The sequence below is a fragment of the Nyctereutes procyonoides genome, unplaced genomic scaffold, assembly GCF_905146905.1.
Source record: "Nyctereutes procyonoides isolate TBG_1078 unplaced genomic scaffold, NYPRO_anot_genome, whole genome shotgun sequence".
Taxonomy (NCBI): Eukaryota; Metazoa; Chordata; class Mammalia; order Carnivora; family Canidae; genus Nyctereutes; species Nyctereutes procyonoides.
This window is the reverse complement of record NW_026575036.1, coordinates 5392612-5416860: the sequence shown is the minus strand read 5'-3', so window position 1 is coordinate 5416860 and position 24249 is coordinate 5392612. Positions and strand designations below refer to the sequence as shown.

Sequence of the window (24249 nt, the reverse complement as noted above, 5' to 3'; positions counted from 1 at the left end):
GTGGCACATAGTTTGGGATGCTCTTTTGTAGAAGAAGCTCTTTTTTATGAGTAAAATATCATATTTTCATTTAAAGAGATGATAGTCTATTTATTTTTAGATTTTTTGTATTTCTCTTATTTTCTATTTTTTTTGAATTTTCCTATTTGATTTTTGCTAGAAGTTTAAATTCCACATTGAGCCCAAGACAAGCACATCCTCCCTCCATCCAGCAGATGCAGGGAATCTGTTATAATTCTCCCTACCACTATTAAACAGTATTTCCATAGAAGTTATTTATGAATTACAAAGAGAAAATAATAGCTATACAGAAAGAAAACTGGCAGATATACTTTCACCACTGTGATCAAAGCTAACACTTGCAAAACTGAACAAACTGACATCATGTGTCTTCAGATCACATGCCCTGAAGAGGACATATTGCTTCAGTAGTATTCCTGTTCAAATGTGTAACTAAAAGTTAATCATGAAGAAACATCAGACAAACTCAGATTGAGAAACATTTTGCAAAGCAACTAACCTACACTCAAAAAATTTTCAAGGTCAAGAAACACCAAAAAGAAAAAGGAAAAAAAAAAAGGAAAGTAAAAGAAAAAAATAAGGTTGAATAACTGTTCCTGATCAAAATATACTAAGATATAACAATGAAATACAGTGCACAGTGCTGGATTGAATCCAGGGTCATTAAAACAGAAAAGCTAGGGGCATCTAGGTACTAATTCAGTTAAACCTCTGAATTCAGCTCAGGTCATGATCTGGAGGGATTGAGTCCGATATATGGCTCCCTGCTCAGCAGAGAGTCTGCTTGTCCCTCTCCCTCCCCAGCCTTCCCTGCCTTTCCTCCGCCACCCAACTTGTACTCCTCTCTCTCTCTCTCTCAAATAAATAAATAAAATCTTAAAAAAAAAGCAAAATCCAGAAAAGCTGTAACATTATTAGGATAATTGGCACAATTTGAATACAAACCACGGATTAGATAAGAATACTTAACTAATATTAAATTCTCAGGCTTTGAAAATTGTGTTCTGATTATATAAAAGAATGTCCATTTTTTTTAAAATACACACAGAAATAGTTAGTTAGAAAGGACCACAATATCTCCAATGCATTCAAATGGCTTAGTAGTGGGGAAGACAGTACATATATGCAAAGAGAATCAGAGAGAAGGGGGGAGGGATGGACAAGGGAGGGAACAGGGAAGCAAACGATGCAAAGGGTAACTAATTGATGAATCTGAATAAAGACTATATAGAAATTCTGAACAAATATTACACTGTATGTTAACTAACTGGAATTTAACCTGATACAAAAAATAGAGCATATGGAAATTCTGTATATTCTTGCAACTTTTCTCTATGTTTGAAGCTCTACCAAAATAGACATTGCTAAAACAATACTGCTGCTTAAAGAAGCAGATCCAATAAACGAAACTCTTCATTTATACTCTAATAAGATTCAGTTCTGGTGGGGAGTGTTATATCATCGGAATAGGTAGAAAGATAGGCCAGCAGGCCAACGATTAAAATATATTCTGGCTAAGAATCATGGACTTCAGTGATATTTTAGATATTAGTCAAAACAAAAGTGTGTAAAGGTGCTTTACAGTGTTTTGTGAGCATACATATATATTATGGCTGTTTCCATATTTGCCACTGAGAACTTGACTGGACCAGTGTTACCAATTTCTTTGGGTTTGTACAAGAGTCTTATTCTCCCTCATGGTAAAGCACAATCTTTTGAAAATTTTCATAAATTAAAACAAAGTTTATTTAAAAATCAACAGGTAGTTGATTCTACCTGTTTGTAGGCAATTATTAGCTTTATTTAATTAAAATATTTGTTAATATTAAGAATGAAAGCAAATTTCTTGTCATGTGTATCATATTATTTAACATAGGTATACACTTCCTTATTTTAAATTAGTGTTGTGAGAAAAATGCATGATCCGTTAAGAAACAAATTTAAAAATGACGTTATTTTGTATTTGGCTGCAGGGAATAATATATAAAAGTGTAGGTTGGTACTTAACTATAAAGGTGTTAAAAAAGCTGATATGTTGTTAAAAATTTTTACATCTAGAGTGTTTAAAAAGTTTTAAAAATCAGTAAGCTGTTTTATAATGTTTGAATTTTTTTCAAATTGAGGAAATAAAAGAATGGCTTTTATGTTATTATTTGCAGATATTTCTCTGAGTATGAAAAGACATCTACATTCAATTTTCCATGTCTTATTCCTTTTCAAAAATTGTTTAGGAACAATGGGACCATAAAAGAAGGTACTAGGTAAAAATTTTGGTTAGGTAAAAATTTTGGTTACATGAATGAAGCTTAATGATCCAATGAAGATAACCTTGAGGAAAATTTATAAAATTATTATTTTTTAATGTTCCCCCTTAGGTTATATCTTAACATCAATGCCCTTCAAACTTATCATCTTTATTCAGTGGCCCATTAGAGGTAAAATAAAATAGCTTATGACTGTGAATAGAGACAATTTAAAATTGTCTAATGATCCAAGCTGCCATGCTGACAAATTCATCTGAGGGTTAACTTGAAGGAGAGGCCAGTCATGTGCCTAATCATGTGATTAATGCTAGTCCATTAGCCTCTTGCTTGATATGTATTCATTCAAAACTGTTCCCTTTATATAATTTAAACAACTGTTTTATTTACTAATCCCAAATTAAAAATTGGAATGGATACCTTTATGGCCTGTAACCACATCCAATAGAAAATTCTGCATAGAAACTCCAGGTGCCTTCCAGCTCTTTCAGTGGCTCCAGTAAGGAAAATCATGGGTGCCATGGGTTGTTTAGCTAAATTAAAGCCCAAATAATCAAAGAGAAGAGAAAGAAAAAGGAGACAAACAAAAGTTCTTAGTGATAGCAAGATAGAGTAACAAGAAAAAATAGAAGTAGTTAAGAATATAACATTAACAAGGATTAGAAATGTGATATGGTCTTATCAATTCCAATGGTGGGCATTCTTTTCCTTTATGTTTTTAAAGATCAATAAAAAATAGTATAAGTACTCTTGTGGAAAACAGCAAAGAAATTTCCAAAGGAAAAATAAAACAAAATCAACCATCCAGAGATAACCACTTTTAGATTCTGGTTTTGGCCTTTTAGTATTTTATCTAAATGAATACAACAGTAAACACACACGTGCGCACACACACACACACACACACACACAAACACCCCACACCATGGTGGAGAGGCAGATTAGGGTAATGGTTCATAGTCTCTAAGGCCAGACTGCATGGGTCTCAATCCTGGCTCTGACACTTACAAGCTGTGTGTCCTTGCACACATTACTTGACTTATCTGTGCTGTAATTCCACATCTTTAAAGTTGGGATATTATTGATGTCATATCATATGTCCATCAACAGATGAATGGATAAAGAAGATGTGTTATGGGCAGCCCTGGTGGCTCAGGGGTTTAGTGCTGCCTTCAGCACAGGGTGTGATCCTGAAGACCCTGGATTGAGTTCCATATCAAGCTCTCTGCATGGAGCCTGCTACTCCCTCTGCCTGTGTCTCTGCCTCTCTCTGTGTGTGTTTGTCTCTCATGAATAAATCAATAAAATCTTTAAAAAAAAGATGTATATATATTATATTATATATTATATTATATATATAAAATGGACTACTACTTAGCCATCAAAAAAATGAAATCTTGCCATTTGCAATGATGTGGAGGGAACTAGGGAATATTATGCTAAGTGAAATAATTTAATCAGAGAAAGACAATTATCATATGATCTAACTCATATGTGGAATTTAAAAAACAAAACAGAGGATCATAAGGGAAGAGAGGAAAAAATAAAACAAGAAGTAATCAGAGAGGGAGACAAACCATAAGAGACTCTGAATCCTAGGAAACAAACTGAGGGTTGCTGGGGACGGGGTAACTGGGTGATGGACATTAAGGACGGTGTGTGGTGTAATGAGTACTGGGTATTATAAAAGACTGATGAATCACTGACCTCTACTTCTGAAACCAATAATACAGTATATGCTAATTAGTTGAATTTAAATAAAGTCTTTAAAACTCACCAAAATAAAAAACTAACTGTGCTTTAAAATATAAATGTTTACGTCATAGAGTTTTATGAGAATCTCTGGATTGACATCCATAAAGCTGCTGGAACAGTGCCTACAATAAAGTAGTATATAATTATTATTATTATTTTTATTTTTATTATTATCTCCAATTATATATAGTTTTACATAAAATATCACATTGTAAATATTATAATAGATCTTATGTTTTCCCAATCTGGTTATAGCCCTTCAGGAAAATCTGCTATTTGTGCTTTCCTTGTATTTGGGGTCTTTAACAGTGTCCAATAAATGGATATCGATTAATACCAGCTTTGCTCCCATCCTGAGTCCATAGAAAAATAAAACAGAGAAGTATAACACGGAACGTCCAAAATATCACTGTTAGTACTTAACAAGCTGATATGAGGGAATGTGGCTTACTCCTGCTGGCAAGCATGCTTCCTTACAGTTGACTTCCAAATACATAGGCTTCTTCAAGAAGTCAGTGGGTCATATCAGCCATCTCACATGGAGTAAGTGAGGTTACAGAGAGAGTAAAGGCATGCCATGCCAATAGAATACTATTCATATAAAAGGAAATAGTAAGAATAAGGAATAAGAATGTTATTTTCCCCCCTTTTCTTCTCCCACTATGGGAAGGTTTTCCTTCTGACTGTGATGTTCTTTAAAAACTTGGCTGTTGAAGCAGTCTCACAAAGCACTTAGGGGTAACTAAGACTATGTATCTCAGATCTCCTTGGACATTTCCCCCATATGTAACTTGAAAAAAGAATCCCAGATATGCCTTGTTGTGTGAAGATTTGGTGACTACAATTGTGTTTACATGATGTAAAAGTAATTTATTAATGTATGAATCAGTTGAAAATCAGTTCATCTGGTGCAAAGTCTCACGTCTTATTGGGTATTATATGGAGATTGAAATGTCTGTATATGTAATGTTAGGAGTTGGCCAATTATGTGACCAATCAAATAGCTAGAGTCTATTACTGAGACTTTAGAGCATTAATGATTGAATGTATATTATCCAGTAATACAAATAGCTACCCTTCACTGAGTGTTGACTGTGTGCTGGCATCATGTTACACGTTTATTACATATTATCTTAATCCTATGCAACTGTGGTTGTATTGAGTATTTGTTTTTCTGCCTCCTGTCTTCTCATCCTCTTTGTATCCCAAGACACTGACTTCTGAAAAATTTCTCAGGCTGTCTAAGCATCTGATTTCCTGTTAGGTTGTTGATGGCAGTATTGGTGTGAGACTGGAGTTGTCAAAATTAAAACAGACAAGATCAATCTTGGAAATTCCTGGAGCAGACAAAACTAGTTTACCCATACAAAGCTTACCTTAGCTTATTTTTGCAAGACTAACTGGAAATGTGGGTTATTTCTTGCTTATGCTTCTGGAAATTGTAAACAAAACTTAAACTATTTCTCAAGGTTGGTATGAAGTAACCACTGAACAATTCACTATCATTTGAGAAAATTCTAATATTCTGACCAACTACTGCAAAAATGAAACAGACACTATTCTCTTACTACATAAGATTCTTTCTAATAATATACTCCTGAGCCTCATTCCATGATTGGGTTTGAGTGCTCCTGGTTTTGAAAAGTATCTTTTTTGGTGTGTGCACAGTAGAAGTTTACTAATTACTACTTCAGTGATTCTTTCTGAAGTTTTGACAAGGTTGTAAAGAGAAGAAAAGCCAGGACATGTCCAATATCTGACAGGTGGTGCCTCTGACAACTTCAGAGGTAGTAGTGCCTCCCCAACCTTGGGGACTCCTGCTCCTACAGATCAAGTCTTTTCCCTTTTTGATACAGTCATAGGCGTGGGAGTGACTTCTCACTGGTATAAATCTCTAGATTGCACACCATTTGCCTAGTTTGGCTTTTAAACTCTTATTATACTTTTATAACTGGTTTTCCATATTAAATTTCTTTACTGAACTACTTGTCATGAGTTCTATTATCCTGTCTGGACCTTGGCTGATACAAAGGTAGAGACTGTCTTCATTGTGTAGATAGAATAAGGTGACTCGTACAAAACCACACAGCTAGTTTAACAGCAAGCTTTTAGACCAGTTGTGTTTCATTTAAAAATCCAAGTACTTGAACTATGGTGCTGTATTCAAATGATATTACAAATGAATACCCCAAAAAAGTTTTAATTGTCTCTTCCCATTACTTAGCTTAAATTGCCTGTGTTATGACACTAGCTAGCTATGTTTATCATTTAATTGTCTATTTCTCTCAATAGCTTATGAACAGGCACATATGTTATTATTCATCTTTGTATCCCTAGCACCAACTACTGTGCTTGGAACATAGTAAAGTCTTCATAAATATTTGGGGAATGAATGAATAATCATCAATATAATAACTATTAATATAATTAACCATTAATAAAATAACTACTTTATTCCAACAACCCCACAGGGATATTATGTAAATTTTATAACAATCTTCATTAACAATCTTAAAAGGTAGGCATAAACATATAGCTATCCCACATCATAGGTAAGAAAATATAGGCTAAAAGATTTAAACAACTCACAACTGAACTAGAATTCACTAACTGGGCTTCAAGTTCTGACATTTTTATTATATCTGGCTGCCTCCTTGAATGTGAATGAACAAATAATGGGTTTGGGGGAAATGTAAACATTTTATTGGATTTTCAGTTATTTGGGGAGCTTTATAAACATAAAAGCTTATCTCTATGAGAAAAAGGAGAAATTCAGTATCTATGTGCCATAATTAAATTAAGGAATATGTTTTTCTATCCAAAATTAGGTCTATACAGGCAAAAGGAAGGAAAAAATGGGATAATAATCTGAAGAAATGAAAGAGTTTATAAATTGCAAGTGTGGAAGGGGTGCCTGAGAGGCTCAGTTGATTGAGCCTCTGACTCTTGGTTTCAAGCTCAGGTCATAATCTCAGGGTCATGAGATCAAGCTAGGGTCAGGCTCTGAACTCGGCAGGGAATCTGCTTGAGTTTCTCTCCTTCTGCTCTCCACCCCACTTGTGCTCTTGTCCTCTCTCTCAAAAATAAATAAATCTTTTTTAAAAAATTGCAAATGTGGAAAACAATGGTTATTCCCATAATTATTTGACCATTCTCTAGCATGACTTGGCATGGGATATAATACTGATGATATTTACAGCCAGTTCTCCTAAAGATTTAGAGCAGGTTTCACATTTACTTTTCCACGTTTTGGTCTGTTATCTGGAGTTAAATGGTATGTTATCCAAAGTAACAGGTTAGGTATTTTTATTACTGGATTGCTGCTGATGGTAGGTTTTGCTTGTGTTATTGTGTGTTCCATACTTTGCTTCCATGGTAGAATCAGTGTCTGAGTCTATGACCCAGTTAAATTTCGCCTCTATTTTGGCCTGGAGTCATGCATTCCTGGTACCTCCTCTGAATGTAGGAACTAAAATAATACTTAATACTTGTAAGGCTGATTTACAGAATCCATTATCTTATTTTTTTAAGATTTTATTTATTTATTCATAGAGACAGAGAGAGAGGCAGAGAAACAGGCAGAGGGAGAAGCAGGCTCCACGCAGAGAGCCTGACGTGGGACTCCACTCCAGGGTCTCCAGGATCACGCCCTGGGCTGCAGGCGGCGCTAAACTGCTGAGCCACCAGGGCTACCCACATTATCTTATTTTTTGATTTCAGATGAAAATGAACTAATAGAAAACAAATAATGTGGAAGGCACCACACAAAGTAGTATTATTGCTTCTATACAAGCCTTATTGGCGCTTAACTTGATTTGGTATTGGCTGAAATTATTTCAGCTGGATACCACCAAGAGGTGGTTCTTCTCTTGCAGAACTAGGAGTGACTTGAAGACTCTGGAAATAAATAATTTTCATAAGATTTTTGCTGGGGCAGCCCTCTCTTTTCTTCCTGGGGGAAGGATGTTCTGTTAAGTCTTCTTCGTGTTATGTACTACCAGTTTTGCCATGATAAAGGAAAGTCTTCATTTTATTCATTCAATAGTATAGAATAATGCAAAATTAAACATACACATTTTCCTCTGGTTATTTATAGTAATAAAGAACAATGTATAGATACTTAACACTTGGGAAAAAGCACAAATATGACCATTTATTTGCTTTGTTAAATGTTGTATTCTTTTGTGATTGAGACATACCATTAAGGGCTGACAACCCAAGGTGCCAACACTCCCTTCCAACCCACTACCCTCACTGTGTTGCTATTCAATGGTTATAGAGTTTCAATCATGCAAGATGAAATAGCTCTAAGGTCCAACGACCTAAAATATGAATTTAGTTAACAATTCTATAAAGTGTTTTTACCACAACTAAAAACAAAAACAAAAACAAAGAATCTCAACAGGGTTGTGACCAGGAGGCCTGGAAGAAACTCAATCACGTTTGTAGAGAATGCATACTAAAGAATTACTTGCCTTCATTTAAATGCTGAGAAGAGTTAAAGAAAGAAAATGCTTCTCCATTTAATAAAACTTGAGCAAGTTGTTTTCATTAACAGTAATGATTGATGGGATTTGTTGGTGACACTGTGGTTCCAGGAGCAGAAGTCACCGTATAAACAACATTGTGCTAACAAAAGGAGTCTGTTCACATGGCTGGCATTTGCAAGGCCACAAGGATATGGAGAAACAACACGTGCATTCCCTGATTTGGAGCCAAAGTGCTCAACAGTGATTGTGACATTAACTATTGGATTTCATGGATGTTATTAAATAAACAGAATAGATTTTATCCATCCATTCATTCATTTTCCCCCATTAAAATTTTTTAAATGTGTCTGAAAAGCTAAAATGTTTTGGGGGGAATGCTCAGTGTTAACTCAATCACATTGAATTCCTTCCAAGTGCCTAGCTTCAAACACTACCTCTTATCCCAGTCAAGACAACTGTTTATAAAACTTCTCTCAAGACAGTAAACACATTTTAAACAAATCTTTGAGGCCAGGTAACAAAAATTGCTCAAGGTGGGTACATCGTATCACAATGCAGGGATGGAACTAGAGAATTCCCCTTTGTAGTGATTTTCTGTGTCACTAACTCCACCTCCTGTGGCTGCATGGGAAAAATAGGTATTCAGAATAGTCATGACTTTATCCACTAAAAAGAGTGAAGCCAACTTTGATATGGAAGAGGAAAAAGTTTTCTCCCTCTTATTGTTTGATTGGGTGACCATAATTGGGTTCAGATATTGTCAAGAAGAATAGAAAGAAAAAAAGAGAGAGGAGGAAGACTGGATTCTAAATCAAAGAAAGAAGAATGAGGGCAGTTGAGAGGTTTCTGATAAAAGCAGATATTACAAACAAGGACCAAAAAATAGCAGTTCCTATTCTTTTAAAAAATTAATTCCATCTCTTGGTCTTTCCAAAACTAGTGCCATGTACTTGATCCATAATTAAGGTGATTTGGCATTTTATGTGGGGGACTTCAGCATGAGTTCATTTGTATGCTATTCAGATTTACCAAGCTTCTAATCATTTTCATTTATGATCTATGAAACTTTCACCACTTATGTACCAATTTGTATTCGACCATATGCTGTTCAGTTCTATTCTAAAGTGTTTTATTTAAAAGTTTCACCCTTTTCAATAAAAATATAAGTTCCTTGGGATCTGAGTCCAAGTACATTTCACAGAGGCCTACACCTTTCTAACTAGTTTATATGATCTATAAGAGAACTTATCTGTCTTGTTCACTGCTAAAATCCTGTGCTTAGCACTATGATTGGTACATAGCAGTCTTCCAATAAATGTTTGTTATCTGTGAGGGAATGAGTAGAGAGATTTAAAATCATATGTAACAGCTCAGTGGCTGTTGCCTTCAGAAAATGTATAGAGGGGGCAGCCCTGGTAGCTCAGCGGTTTAGTGCCGCCTTCAGCCCAGGATGTGATCCTGGAGACCCGGGATTGAGTCCCGATCGGGCTCCCTGCATGGAGCCTGCTTCTCCCTTTGCCTGTGTCTGTGCCTCTCTCTCTCTCTTTCTCTCTCTCTGTTTCTCATGAATAAATAAATAAAATCTTAAAAAAAATGTATAGAGGTAAAGCAATTAGGTTTTAGAAAGTTAATGTCATTGAGGATCACTTGTTAAAATGGATATTGTTCAGAGGATTTTAATAAATTAATGCTGGGGCTACTAGTAAAGTATCATTCTGGCAACTTGAAATGGATTTACTAGAATAAGTGTTGCCAGCTTGAAACACTTTGGTTTTGGTACAAAATAATCCCCTTCTTTCAAGACATAGTAGACAAAATCTTTGACAAGGAGTTAGTAGAATGTAATAGTTTAAGCCATCCTTTTGTTTTACATATAAAAATGTGTGCCTACATATCATACATATGAAAATGCACATATATCTGTATTTATGAAATGTGTAAGTATAGAGATCTCCACTTATATGTTTGGTCTTCTAAACCTCACATTCTACCTTCAAACTGTAGGATTCTTTTCCAGATCATAGAATTATTTGTTATTTTTACTTAGGCTATTTCCATGATTAAAATTCCATATCTCCCCAGGTTTCTGTGAATCAGCAGTGCCTCAGAAAGCGTTTCCCTTCCTGAGACTCCAGGGAAGTCTTGGAACGCAAAGAACTTGAAGAGGGAGCCTGGCCAAATAGAGATTTTTGAGCCTTGGTAGGCTTGCTGAAGCAGATTTTTAGCACGAACACAAATCAAAGTCTTTGTGTTCTTAAAAGGAGCATTTTCATGTAAGTCCAAAAACCTCACTTTGGTTCTATTTGTTTTGGCTAAAGAAATGAAACATGGTTTGTTTTAACCACGTGGTTATTATTTTGCAAGGAGACCATAGCAAATTATTCTAATATCTTTAATCTAACTAAAGAGTAACTGAAGTTATTTGATGTAACTTTCTCAATGGAAAATTAGCAACTAAATTTTCTCTAACGTCATTATTTTCTTCTAGATCTGAATCAAAGCTTCTCAGGTATTTTTGTAATACAATGGATTCTGATTGTTACTCAGATTCCATGTTTTCTTCAAAAGAATGACGACTTATGATTTTGCCAATTAATAGGTTTTTGTCTTCTTAAAAGGATAGAAATAAGAAATATCAAGATTTAATACCTTAAGAAGAGCAACATGGCAGAAATTGAGAAAAGACTTGAAACTCATAGAATAAGATGTCTTTCCAAGCTGAAGGTATGGACTTGTGTGTGTGTGTGTGTATATATGTATATGTACTATTTTTTAACTTAGAGCTTGTAAAGTTTTTCACATGAAATGATTTACTTTTAATGTCACATTATCTGATAAATTGATAATTTCTTGCTTTGCTGAAGTTAGTTTTATAACTGAGGGTTAAATTAAAGGCTACTGATTCAGACAATTTAATCAGAAATAGTTTTGAGGATTTAAATGGAAGACAAGGTCTTAAAGTTTTCAGGTGCATAATATGTTACAGCAAGAATTGATTTCTTGGATCAAAAGGTCATTTTAATGCTCACCCTTGTGGGGGTTATAGTCCAGAGGAGTATGGGGGTCTCTCCTAGAAAATGGTTCATTGGACAGAAATGCTTTGTTGATCTGCATGCAATTATTACTTCACAATGACCCAGTAAAACAAATGTTTACTTCAAGCTTTGGCAACATATCAATCATTCTCTATAAGAATAATGCCCATTTGTTAGCTGTTTCCGGTATTCTTGCCTGTTTCAGAGCACATTATTTTTGTATAGCTTCAAAGCCATTTGCCTTCAAAGAAAATTTGAATTTGTTTTAAACCAAAGGATCTGGAAATTTGTCTCGATTCTACACTAGAGCCTCCAAGTGGTTTTCAGACTAAAACTGTCACCAAAATTCTCCCTATCAAAGTTTGCTTTCTCTTCACACACGTAGAGAAAAATCTACTCATGTGCATAAAAGTGGTGAATTATGATCTAGAACTAGAACACTACTTTTGCCTAAAATGCCATATTAATTATTTATTTTAAAAATTCCTCTTAAATTGTCCCTCTATTCTCATATCCTTCTCCTAAAATTGAGTGGTTAAAAATAAGAATCTAGGCTTAGGCTCCCTGTGTTCATACATGGGCTCAACTGTGTACTTGCCATTTGACCTTGGACAAGTTTTCCTTTTTTTTTCTTTTTTTCTTTTATAATAAATTTATTTTTTATTGGTGTTCAATTTACCAACATACAGAATAACACCCAGTGCTCATCCCGTCAAGTGCCCCCCTCAGTGCCCGTCACCCATTCACCCCCACCCCCCACCCTCCTCCCCTTCCACCACCCCTAGTTCATTTCCCAGAGACAAGTTTCTTAACCTCTTTATACTTCAATTTTCTTACTTGAAAAAGCTAATAACAATACTATTTTGTAGGAATTTTTCCTTTTCATATACTTGGAAAAATGACTAAAATATTGTAAACATTTAATAATTATTAACTATTATTATTGATAGCATTAGATGTTAACTAACTGGAATTTAAATAAAAACTTGGAAGAAAAAATTAATATTAAAAGCATTTGTGTATAAAAGTCAAGTCAGTTGTTATTTATAAATAATTGCTCTTAATTTCATATTGCATGCTACTTTGGAGTTTGGCAAGATTAAATATTGATGTTCATGCTATGGCAAAATATTGAGAGGACAAATTTATCAGGTAAAATTGGGTCCAACTGCTTAATAGTCAGATATTTTTTTCTTTTTTGATTCTCTGGACATAGAAATATGCATATTGAGCAAAATTCTTTAGAAAGCATCAGAGGACTGTCCTCAGTAAGTTTGCTTCAAATTGTGGGCTGTTAAAAGCTATTAGGACTAGCTTCATAAATATAAATGTTATTTTGCATCAGACACCAGTCAAAATAGCCACCGGTTGCTTTCACTTTGTGACTAGAACAAAACAGTTTAGGCAGCCTACCTAGGTGTCTTAGAAAAGAATACTGGGGTCATGATTCATCTAGTTTCTACTCTTAAAATGTAAATTAAAATAAATTATTCTCCCAAATATGATTTGTATGTTATTTGGTAGACCTTGCTTTTAAAATAAAACCTGAATTATAAAACCATGTGAAAATTTTTTACTCTCAATCATGTGCTCTGCAAAGATTTATAGTGTAGAGACAGTTTCTACAAATGACATTTACTGTGAAAGAATAAACAACTAGAGATACAGCTATATTATCTTCTCAGCTATATAATGGATTTGACCCATATTAAGCTTGATATTTAAATTTCCCATGTCTTTTTCACATACATTTCTATTCAGATTTCTCCAAATGAATTGATACAGGCAGCTTAGCTTAGGAACATTTAATCCTGTTACATTTCCTCTTATATTCAGCTTACTTTCAGCTCTGACCACTTTTTCAGGATGTTTTTGAATACTTATTCTGTCATTAATTCAGCAGACTTGTATTGAGTGCCTACTATTCTTGAGGCATTTACTAGACACCAAAGATACAGAGGTAAATAATATATGGATCCTATATTTTGAATTATTCATAGAATAGTGAGGGAGGAGGTTATAGGCATCCAAGCAAATACATAAAATGAATTGTCAGAGCTGTAATAGAGACAGTACACGGTAAGATGGAAAGGTAACAAGTGAGTAGTCAAGGCTACCTGGAGAGCAGAGAGGCAAGGAAGTTTCCACAATAGAAAGGATGGTAGAGCTGACTTTATTATATAGAGAGATAGAGGATATATTTATTTGATGCATGAGAGGAAGAAAAGCATTCCAAGAGGAATCCCATCCTATAAAATGCACTGAGATGTAAAATAGCATGGTGAATTAAGAAACTGTAAGTAGAACATTATGTCCAGGGACAAGTAGCAGGAGATGATACTGAGATATAGATGAGACATTGTTTGCCGTCTAAAAAGGTAGAGATTTTTTGTTTTAAGAAGTGAAACTGCTTGTTAGTTATACATTTTATTAATTCATTTCACAGATATTTACTAACCTCCAAATTAGTGGTAGTGGCAAGTGGGGAGAGTTTAAGTTTAGACAAGACCAGAGGCAACTAAGGAATGCTGGCAATTGTCTCAGCTACATTGTGTGTCCATTTGAGAGACTTCAGCATATGGGTGATAGGGAAAGTCATTAGTGATATTTCTTAGGGGGAGCACATATAGCACAAAGAGTAGAGGGTACAAGACAAATCCTGAAAGGGTTGGCCAAAGAGAAGACTGAATAGAGTCTAGCAAGTAGGTAACATACAGGTATGCATGTGGGGAGAGAATTTCAAAAAGAAAAGAGAGATTAGCAGATTTAGATGAATCAGAGACATCAGGTTAGTTGAGGACTGAGAAGTATCTATTGAACTTAGAAATCAGGAAGTTGTTTTTGACCTTTTATGGAGTCACTTCAGGAGAGGCCAGACAGTAGTAAACTAAGAGGTGAATGGAAGGTTAAAAAGTCTAGGCAATAAACCAAGACTGTTCTTATAAACAGCCTGATGGTAGCTGGAGTAGCAACTATCAGGGGTTGGGAGGAAAAAACAAAGAAACAAACTCTCTCGATGATATAGATATAGATATAGAGGATATAGATATAGATATAGATTGATATACATCATATACACATACAAAGAAACAAACTATATATCTAGATATATATCTATGATATCTATAGATATAAGATATCTTATATATCTATAAGATATTTCTGTCATGTATATAAATATATACATATTCATATAGATATATGTATATCTGAATATATATTTATATAAATAGATATGACATAAATATCTTGAAAATATATATAAATTAGTGGAAAGAGAGGCAGGAAAGAGTATGAGGTTGAAAATAGAAGAGAGAATACTAACTGATAAATCAAAATTTCAAATGGGAAGAATGGATTCAAAGTATGGGTGGAGGGATTTTATTGTACTGGAGAAGGGACACCTATCTTTCAAAGGCAGGAGGGAAATTAGAGAGGCAGAGATGGAGGGAAGTTTGAGGGTGACATTCCTGAGATCATTTGCTGGTCATGAAAAGCACCTGACTGGTTTGAAGACTGAGAAATAGAAAAGACTGTGAATAATTTTGAAGGGAATATATAAGGTGCAATATAAATTGTGGGGTTGGTTCAAAATTGGGAATGTGGAAGGAAGTGGGGTAAGGATTTTAGGGATTTGGGTATGCTGGCTAGAATAGACTTAATAGCCTCCCAGGATGGAAGTGCATAAGGAAGCATCTTTAAGTGGGACAAAGGAAAAAGCCCTATGGCATAGGGCTGGAAGTCACCATTCAGGATGACCTAAATCTATCCAATCTAATGGGAAAGATTTTGTTGGTTTTGAAGCAGTGTATAATCTGCCTGACTATACTATTACCCAGTATACAACACTCCTTTGCCAAATCCTTTACTGAAATCTAAGTCTGTTTCTTTCTAACTTAATAAACCTATCAAAATTTTGATTTTTCCAATTTTTTTAGTGAAACCATACTAGCTGTTGGTGATCACAATGGTTCTATTTCTTAAGCTGCCCTTGATTTTTGTTATGGATCACATTAACCTGACTATCCTCTGAAACTGTTATCAGTATACAAGAAATGTGATTCAATACACAGAAATTTATTATATTCATATTTTTTTCTTATAGTAACTACTTGTTCAGTTTAGAAACATTTATAATGGTTTAAAATTACTATACTATATTATAATATAAATAAATATATAACACTGCTTTAAATAAATAAACAGAGTGAGCAGCAATCTAACGTTACCTAATTTTATTACTTTGGAGAGACCTTGAGTGAATTTGCTATAGAAATAACATCTGTGTGATGCTTTGTTCTTTTTTTATTATCATATATGTATTCTTTATACTACAGAGAGCATTATAGTGCTGAGGAGCTATTTAAACTATTAGCTATATCTTAGTTAGAATGACTATTTCTGTGTATGTACAGGATGTGCCTATAAAATAATGAGACTCTAACCTACAAAATTCAATATTACTAATCAATCCCACTTTGAGTTTTCAAAGAGCTAACATGACATGACAGACCAGAAGAACAGACCACATTAAAAGTTTCTTCAAATTCAAAAAAACAAAAAAAAAAAAAAACCAAAAAAGTTTCTTCAAATTCAAGGGTTACTGGCATTGGAGACAATCAGTCTTGTGGTAGAAGATATTTTGTCAACAGGTGGCAAATATATGGTAAAAAATAATTTTTTTCTGTGTTTTCTCATATTCCTTTCTCCCTAGATGTTTCTGTTGGCAATAACATGTGCATTTGTATCCAAAACACTCTCTGGATCTTATATGAATTCCATGCTCACACAAATAGAGAGACAATTCAACATCCCTACATCTCTAGTCGGATTTATTAATGGGAGCTTTGAGATTGGTAATGAATTACTACTTCTTTTTATATTGCACTACTTCTTTGTATATTTATCTATATAGCTAGTCTGAATTTTTTCTCCTTATTTGCAATTTTAGGACATCTAATCTGACAGAATAACACGTTTTCCAAAATGGATGAATAGCCTTGCTAACTTTAGAATATTCTTAAAAACAATTCATTTAAATATTATCCCCCAAATAACACTTAAATATTGCCACATATCCCATCATTGGACTTTTTATGCTAATAGTTTTTTGGCTGTCTAGCATGAGTAGCAGAGTATTTAGAATTTTTCTAATCTATCATTTGATAATTCTTAAGAGCTCTATCTTCCTATTTAGAAGATATATATCATGGAAAACAAAGGAATCTTATTTCCCAAGGCAAACATGAATATTTTTCTTCTCCTGCTGTTTCTGGGAGACTAACAATTCTTCTTTCTAAGTGCAGAGGGAAGAAGAAACTGTTTTCCCACCTCCCTGAATTTATTTCAGAAACAAACTTTAGGAAAGAATAAAGTCTATTCTTACTGTCTGATTTTTGTGGAAGACTGGGAAGATTTGAAGACAGGGAAAGAATAAGGAAGAGAAAGGTTTCTCCTGTAAACTATGCTACATAGAAATATGAATGCCATTCTTTCACAGAGTAGCTTCTCCTTCCTCCATGGTGAAAGTTGTCTTTAATATACTTAATCAATATCTGGAAGAAAAATTGGGACTGAGGAGACAAAACTGAAACAGGTGATGCTTGATCCTGTCTCCTAGTGTTTAATGTCCTCAGACTCAATTCTGGACCACTAGTGTGCTGGATCTGGGTGATGGAGCTAGAAATAACTCTTTATATAGTCTTGCCTGGACTCAGCTCACAGTCTAATGGAGGACATCGATGTACAATAGTAATTTTAATAGAAGGTAGTAAATTTGGTGACATAGGCAGATGCAAAGTCCCATAGAAACATACATCAGGGACACAGTCTTACTTAGGGAAGATGTTGAAGGATGAGTAAAGAGTTTTCTAGGTGAATAAACAGGGTCTGATGAGTATGAAGGGAATTCCAATAGAAGAAGAAGCATAGGGTGAGGTAGCATAGTAGTGTGTATGTGCGGAGTAACATTCAGCCCAATATTATTGACTTGCAAAGTTTATGTGGGAATTATTAAGATATGAGTCTGGAGAAATAGATAGGGGTGAGAAATGGACTATAGAGAACCTTGCATGCTTGCTATGGAACTTGCACAAAGCAAAAATTATAAAAGTAAAAAGAAACCTGGTTTTATATGAAAAGTTATCAAAATATTAAAATGACTTTTCATATAGTAATATTTGTGCTTACCAACACACTAAATATAATATCTACACTAATTTTCAAGTAATAAGTAGGATCAATATTTTGAGGTATCTGCAACAATGATAATATCATATACAAATATCTGTAACTTCTATTGGTGACAATCTATGTCAAAATCATAAGTACTGTTAATGCCACCATACTTTGTACCTATTCTCACTATCAAATAAAATGCTAGTATTAATTTTAATTAAAACTTAATGAAAATAAAGATAAAATTTCTTTTCTCATTTAAGTTCATGGAACTCTTGATTTCTATCCATGGATCCTTGAAGGTTTATTTATATACTGCAGGTTAAGATCGCCTATTTAAAATGATAGAGTTATTTTTAAGTAGGGCCATGCTTGTGGCTATGTTGGAGACACATTTGAAGGTGGCCAGCCAACCAGAGAGGATCCTAGCAGGCCAACACAAAAGCACAAGAGAGAGTTATGTGGGTCTAAGTCAAGATTATACTGGTAGAAATACAGAGAAGAGAGTGACCTACAAAATATTTAGGAGTTAATCTTCTGAGAACTTAATGGCAGATTAGTTGTGGTGGATGAGAAAAGTAGATGCCCCCAGGTTTACAGCAGTGGAATGGATAGTGGTGCTGAGACAGAGAACAGAGGAAGGAGGACAAGATTGTGGTAGCAGCTATGGGTTGATGATATGTTCTGTTTAGGCAAATTATTTGTGGTGGTAGCAGTGAGACCTTTGAGTAATGATGTCTGAGTGGCAGTTATATGAGCTGGAAGCATTGGAGGAACCATCTGGGCTTGAGCTACTGATTGGTGAATAAACAGGTGGTTCTTAAAATTAAAGAACAGAAGAGGTTATTTAGGGAAAGGGTACCGGGTGATAAGTCCAATGGACAAAGGGTGGATCCCTGAAGTGTACCAATACTTAAGGAACAAGTGGAAGAAAGGAGCCCACAAAAGTGTTAAGGAATTAAGAGGGAAACAGGAGAGAATGTTATGATAGATACCAAGGAGTAGAAGTTTCAAAAATAAAAAATTGTCAGCAGTCTCAAAAGCATTAGTATATACAGTTAGAAAATAGGATAGAAAATTATTCCCCAGGTTTTATAATGCAATAATTGATGATCTTGTCCAGAGCACTTTTAGCTAAAGAGTAGATAGAGAAACTAGAAGGTAGAAAGAGAGCAGTGACTTTGGGAAAGAATGGGAAGGGAAGAAGTGGAATCTATGACTATAGGTAATTGTCAGTTTGGAGAGAAACTAGGGAATATCTGTAATTAAAATGCAGCTGAGAGGGAGGGACTTAAAATATATGAGGGATATTTTAATTATTAGAGTAAGTATCTGGAGAAAATGGAAGTGCCCAGGTGGGGTGTTAGACATTGGATGGTCAGATGGGCACCACTACCTCTGTAATTGAAGGAAGGTGGTAAGGCCATAAGGTGGGAAACTTGACTGCCCTAAATTTCATGACAAAGTATAAACTATCAAAAGTGAGTGGCAATAGGTGGCTTGAGAATGATGAAAATCTGAAATAATCGCTGAAGGGAAGGGGAGAGGTAATTTATAGATACCAATCAATGTTTTAGTTTGCTTACCTTTCCTCAGGAATTTTTATAGACTGTTCCTCACACCCTTAATAAAATCTTATCTATCCTTTCCTATTCCCTCTCATGGTGATTGTTTTACTAAAGGAGAAAGGCAATTTGAAAGATAAGCTTACCCTTATGTGCAGAGAAGTCTCTTCCTTTCTTCTTTCAAAAATGGAAGTGGATTTGAAACGGTGGCTTTTTAGAGATAATACCTTCAACATGGATGGCTTTGGTGATGGGGATTTTAGAAACCTAGAGAGGCCAGTGTGGTTGTACTTGGTGGGGCACTGTCCATATGAAACAATGTAGGTGCTGACTTCTCTTCTACTTACAAGGTAGACTAGAGAGAAACATATAAGGAAAGAAAAGTCTTCAAAATATATACCACCACTTAGAAAATTATTAACAACTTGAGAGAGAGTTTAAAAAATTTTTATAGTTCTCAAGTTCATCATAGAAGTTTTCCTTACGCATAGTAGGATTAGGGAAAATACTGATTACTGAATTTAAAATGTATGATATAAGAACTTCCTCATGTATTTGGTTCTTTCTTTTTGTTAATTTAAATTCAATTAGCCAAAATATAATACATCATTAGATTCAGATGTAGTTTCCAATAATTTATCAGTTGCGTAAAATACCCAGTGCTCATCATATCAGGTGCCCTCCTTAATGCCCATCACCCAATTACCCTCCTCAGTTTGTTTCCCAGTTAAAGAGTCTCTCGTGTTTTTTCTCCCTCTCTGATGACTTCTCATTCAGTTTTCCCTCCCTTTCCCTATGATCCTTTTTCAGCCCTGTATGCCATTCTTGTCAAGGGCTTGTCCGTTGGAATGGGGCCTCCTCAATTTCTTCATCTTGAAACTTCATCCTAAGATGTGGATAAATATTTCACTGAATTATTTACCCCTCAAAGCAAGTCTTCCTTCTAAGATCCATTTGGAAATGTGGGGACCTACTATTTTTTACTTCTAAGGAGAGAAGTAAAAATAAGCAAAAATCTCTGGCTTGCTTATATTCACCAACACAAAGTTATATTTAAATCATAAGTTGTACAACATATATCTATCTGAATTTGACTTTGGCTTCCTTTTCAAGCATGAAGCAGGCATGGAAGGAAAGGCCAGAGGTGACATACAGTCTAACACCTACTTTGGCATCCCATTTTTCTAAGGCTACATAATCATACACAGAGTCTTTAACATTTCTCAGAACTATTCCCCAGTCTCTTCTATTGACTTCTCTTCTTTGCCCTCTTTAAATATTGGTATTCCACAGAGATCTGTTTACATATTTGTTGACATTGTGAAACAAAATTCTTCTTCAAGGCAGGAGTTTTGTCTTATTTATTTATTGTTTCATGTGTCCCTAGTACCAGTCGTAGTATTTGAAATAGTTTTTATACAACAAATATTAAATAGTAAATGATTGGATGAGGATAAGATATTCATTCTTATTGAAATATTCATTTTTCATCTTAATTTTTTCCTAGGAAATCTTTTGTTGATTATATTTGTGAGTTATTTCGGAACCAAATTACATAGACCTATACTGATTGGTGTTGGATGTGTGGTTATGGGCCTAGGGTGTTTCTTACAATCTCTACCTCATTTCCTCATGGGTCGGTAAGTATTCCATTTCTGATGACTTTTTAGGTTCAACTTTTGACTGCATGAAATTAAACTTGAAATCTCCTTTCTAGGAACAATACTTCCTAAAAGCATAGAGCACTGCAATGGGAGCCAGAAGATGCAGATCCTGTTCCACCAGTCCGGTGTGCTCTGGGCACCTCACTTCACTTACATAGTCACATTTTGTCCATCTATGAAATAGATATTTAGGATTTTATGGAGTGGAGTCTGATGAAAAGATTTTTAGCACCTGGCAAAATGTGGGATTATTCTTTTCCGGGTATTATTTAGACACTTCTAATTATAATGACATTCTGTTTACTTTTATGGAGGTCACTAAAAGGCCAGTCTGGTTGATTTTTATTTTAATTTTTACCAAAGTAATATGTGCACCAACTTGTAAAAGTAAAATTATAGTGGAAAAAAAAGAGTTGTTCCCTGCCCCTTCAACATTGTCCATATTACTGCTTTCCACGAATAGCCACTTGCAACTCTTTCAGTTCTTTCCTCTCTTTGCCTTGATAGTTCTAAGTAAATATTTATACTTTTAGTTGTTAATGTTACATAATATATATTGATTTCCTGCTATAAAGTTATATTCACTATTTCCATGTGTATGACTATGTATCTTTTACTACTGAACCATGCTGCTATTCCTTTCTTATATCATTTTTATTTTCCTTGGATTTAATAATTGTTCCTTTTTTGTTTGATTCATTTTCTTTTTATATCTCACTAATCATCACCAAACTCTCCATTGGTAGGGGAACATCTCAAAATACTCATACATATCATAGGCTTCATTTTTGTCTTAGAGATACCTCTATGTCACCATCAATTCTCTGTCTGCATTCTGAATTAGAATCTCCCTTGGCTTGGTGCATGGCTCCTTCCTTGACATTCTCCTTCACTGTTATCCTTGGGAATTAGATTTACCTCTTTTCTCCATTCAGTTAACTTTTATCCTGGATATCATATCTTCTCCTTTCCTTTTTACTCTCATTCCTTTTTGTGGAAAACATGATCTAATAGATTTCTGAAAAAGCGTGTAAGGTAAGTAAAAAAATTTAAGACCTTGAATATCTGAAAATAAACAAATAAAATAAAATAAATAATAAATAAATAAAATTAATTTATTTAAAATTTAATAATAAAATAAAATTCTGGGTTGGGAATATTTTCCTATGGATTTTGAAGACATCATTCCAAAGTTTTCTAGTTTCCAGTGTTACTATTAAGAATCTTGGGATCCCTGGGTGGCGCAGCGGTTTGGCGCCTGCCTTTGGCCCAGGGCGTGATCCTGGAGACCCGGGATCGAATCCCATGTCAGGCTCCCGGTGCATGGAGCCTGCTTCTCCCTCTGCCTCTCTCTCTCTCTCTCTCTCTCTGTGACTATCATAAGTAAATAAAAAATTAAAAAAAAAAGTTCTTTAAAGAATCTTATGCCATTCTAATCCCTGTGACTAGTTTCTTTTCTCTGTGAGCTATTGGGATTTTCTTTTAAACTCTTGAGTCTGGATTCATTGTAACTGTCTTGGTATAAATCCCTTTCTTCCTTTGTGCTAGGTATCTGCAATATGGGCATTTGGAGAAGTTACATGTATTACTTCTTTGATGATACACCCCTCCTTTTTCTCTTTCTAGAATCTCTATTCATTGAATTCTGTACATCCTGGATTAAGACTATATATTTCTCATCTTTTTCCTCCAATGTTCTATATCCTTGTCTTCTTGTTACTCTTTGGGAGACATCTTTGTCTTCCAGAGCTCTGAATGAACTTCCTACTTTTGCTATCACATTTTTAATTTTCAAAAACTCTTTTGTTCTTTGAATATATCTTTTTAAGAAACATTTTGTTCATCTTTCAAAAATTCAATGTCTTTTTTCTATCTAAATTTTCTTCATCTATCTTCATTGTCTCTTTTTCCTCTGAGTACACAGTTTTCATTTGTTTTTTGTCTTTGTCTTTACTGTTACAGGCTTTCTCCATATATCTGGTGGGTTTTTGCTACCTATTCATATTTAAGAGAGAGGAATAACAACAATAAGCTAACTTGAATTTTTTTGTATGTGTTATACACAGGCTTAATTAAATGGAGGACTTCTTTGTAGGGTGATTGAACAGGAACTGGCTATTTTTAGGTGATTCAGAACTGCCCATAAACTGAGTTATATAAGGCAGGGATTCTCTAATCTGTTTCCTGGAAGGTGGAAACTTGGCTACCAGCATGTGGGAGTGGGAATTGCACTTTTCGGCATGTATATTTCTTTTAACCTAATAATATCTGCAATTTTTAATATGCCTCGGTGTCTATTTAGTTCCCTGAGCCAAAGGCCATATTCAATTGCAATGGCAGAGGATATCTATAAGGACTTAACTGCTCCTTACATATGCTTTAAATAAGTCCTCTTCTGGGACCATGCATATTCTCAGTTTAGAAGTATCTTGTTTCTTGCCTGAAGTTTTTCAGCTATATATGGCATGTGTTTAGTTGCTCCCCTACAGGCACTTAATCAGGATTGTGTTTTTTATATATATGAATTCAGTGATCACTCTGATTTTCACTTTCAAAATCCTATTAAACTCTCTCTTCTTGGCAAATCTTCCCTTTTCTTTACCCACATGGCATTATGCCTTTTCCTTTCTTATTTTAAAATCCATTTACTACCATCTTGCTGATGTTTGGGGGAATCAATGGACATGGACTGAGTTATTGGGTTTTTAGTAGGTGATTTAAATGAAAAAGATATTTTAATTCTCAGATATTTCTGAAGGGATAAGAGGTTTCAAGGCAAGGAACTTCTACTGTTCTTCTCCTTTCTTTCCCTATCCTATCTTATCCTATTCTATCCTATTCAAAACAATGTCAAGGAACATTCAGCTATTATTGTCATTTCTTTCTACACTCTGCCAAAGGTATTATTCTTTTTTTTTTTTCTGAAGCTTCCATATCTCATGGGATCATGGGTGTGGAGACGGAAGCCTTTATCCACGGTTCACAGTCAAATTCTATGGATATGACTGAGAAGTTATTCAAGGGGGAATGTATTTTAATCATTTTTATTATGTCCTATAACATAGTAATCAGGACTGGTGATATCCAAGCATAACACTCTTTAGCTCATTTGAAACTCAAAAGGGCAAGTTTTCTTTTCGCTTTCTCTTGCATAATAAAAATATAGAAACCAACCCAATGTAATTTCTCAAAGACAGTTGGACATATTTTCATCCATTGTTGCAGCATATAATTTTCTTTCTGAGAAAGGGCATGTGGAGCTTGTGGTAATTTGCCTATGA

At 34.6% G+C, this 24249-nt stretch overlaps 2 protein-coding genes across 6 annotated transcripts in view; one reads left to right on the top strand and one right to left on the bottom strand.

Moving 5' to 3' along the window:
• Nucleotides 1-22022, bottom strand: part of IAPP (islet amyloid polypeptide) — a 57653-nt gene extending 35631 nt beyond the window's left edge. Inside the window, exons 1-3 of one of the 2 annotated variants that reach the window (XM_055318652.1) lie at nt 21887-22022; nt 19451-19659; nt 4081-4159 (exon numbers count right to left, since the gene is read on the bottom strand). In XM_055318652.1, coding sequence (XP_055174627.1) covers nt 4103-4159; nt 19451-19659; nt 21887-21899 — 279 coding nt within the window. In that variant the 5' untranslated portion in view covers nt 21900-22022 and the 3' untranslated portion in view covers nt 4081-4102. Of the gene's footprint in view, nt 1-4080; nt 4160-19450; nt 19660-21886 lie in introns of those variants that run through there. The other variant, XM_055318653.1, reaches the window with a different exon arrangement.
• SLCO1A2 (solute carrier organic anion transporter family member 1A2) overlaps nt 1-24249 on the top strand; it is a 107952-nt gene that overhangs the window by 48572 nt on the left and 35131 nt on the right. The window contains exons 4-7 of one of the 4 annotated variants that reach the window (XM_055318650.1): nt 10610-10800; nt 11146-11251; nt 16277-16418; nt 20812-20944. In XM_055318650.1, the coding sequence (XP_055174625.1) occupies nt 11192-11251; nt 16277-16418; nt 20812-20944 (335 nt within the window). In that variant the 5' untranslated portion in view covers nt 10610-10800; nt 11146-11191. Of the gene's footprint in view, nt 1-10609; nt 10801-10902; nt 11037-11126; nt 11252-16276; nt 16419-20811; nt 20945-24249 lie in introns of those variants that run through there. The other 3 variants (XM_055318648.1, XM_055318649.1, XM_055318651.1) reach the window with 3 other exon arrangements.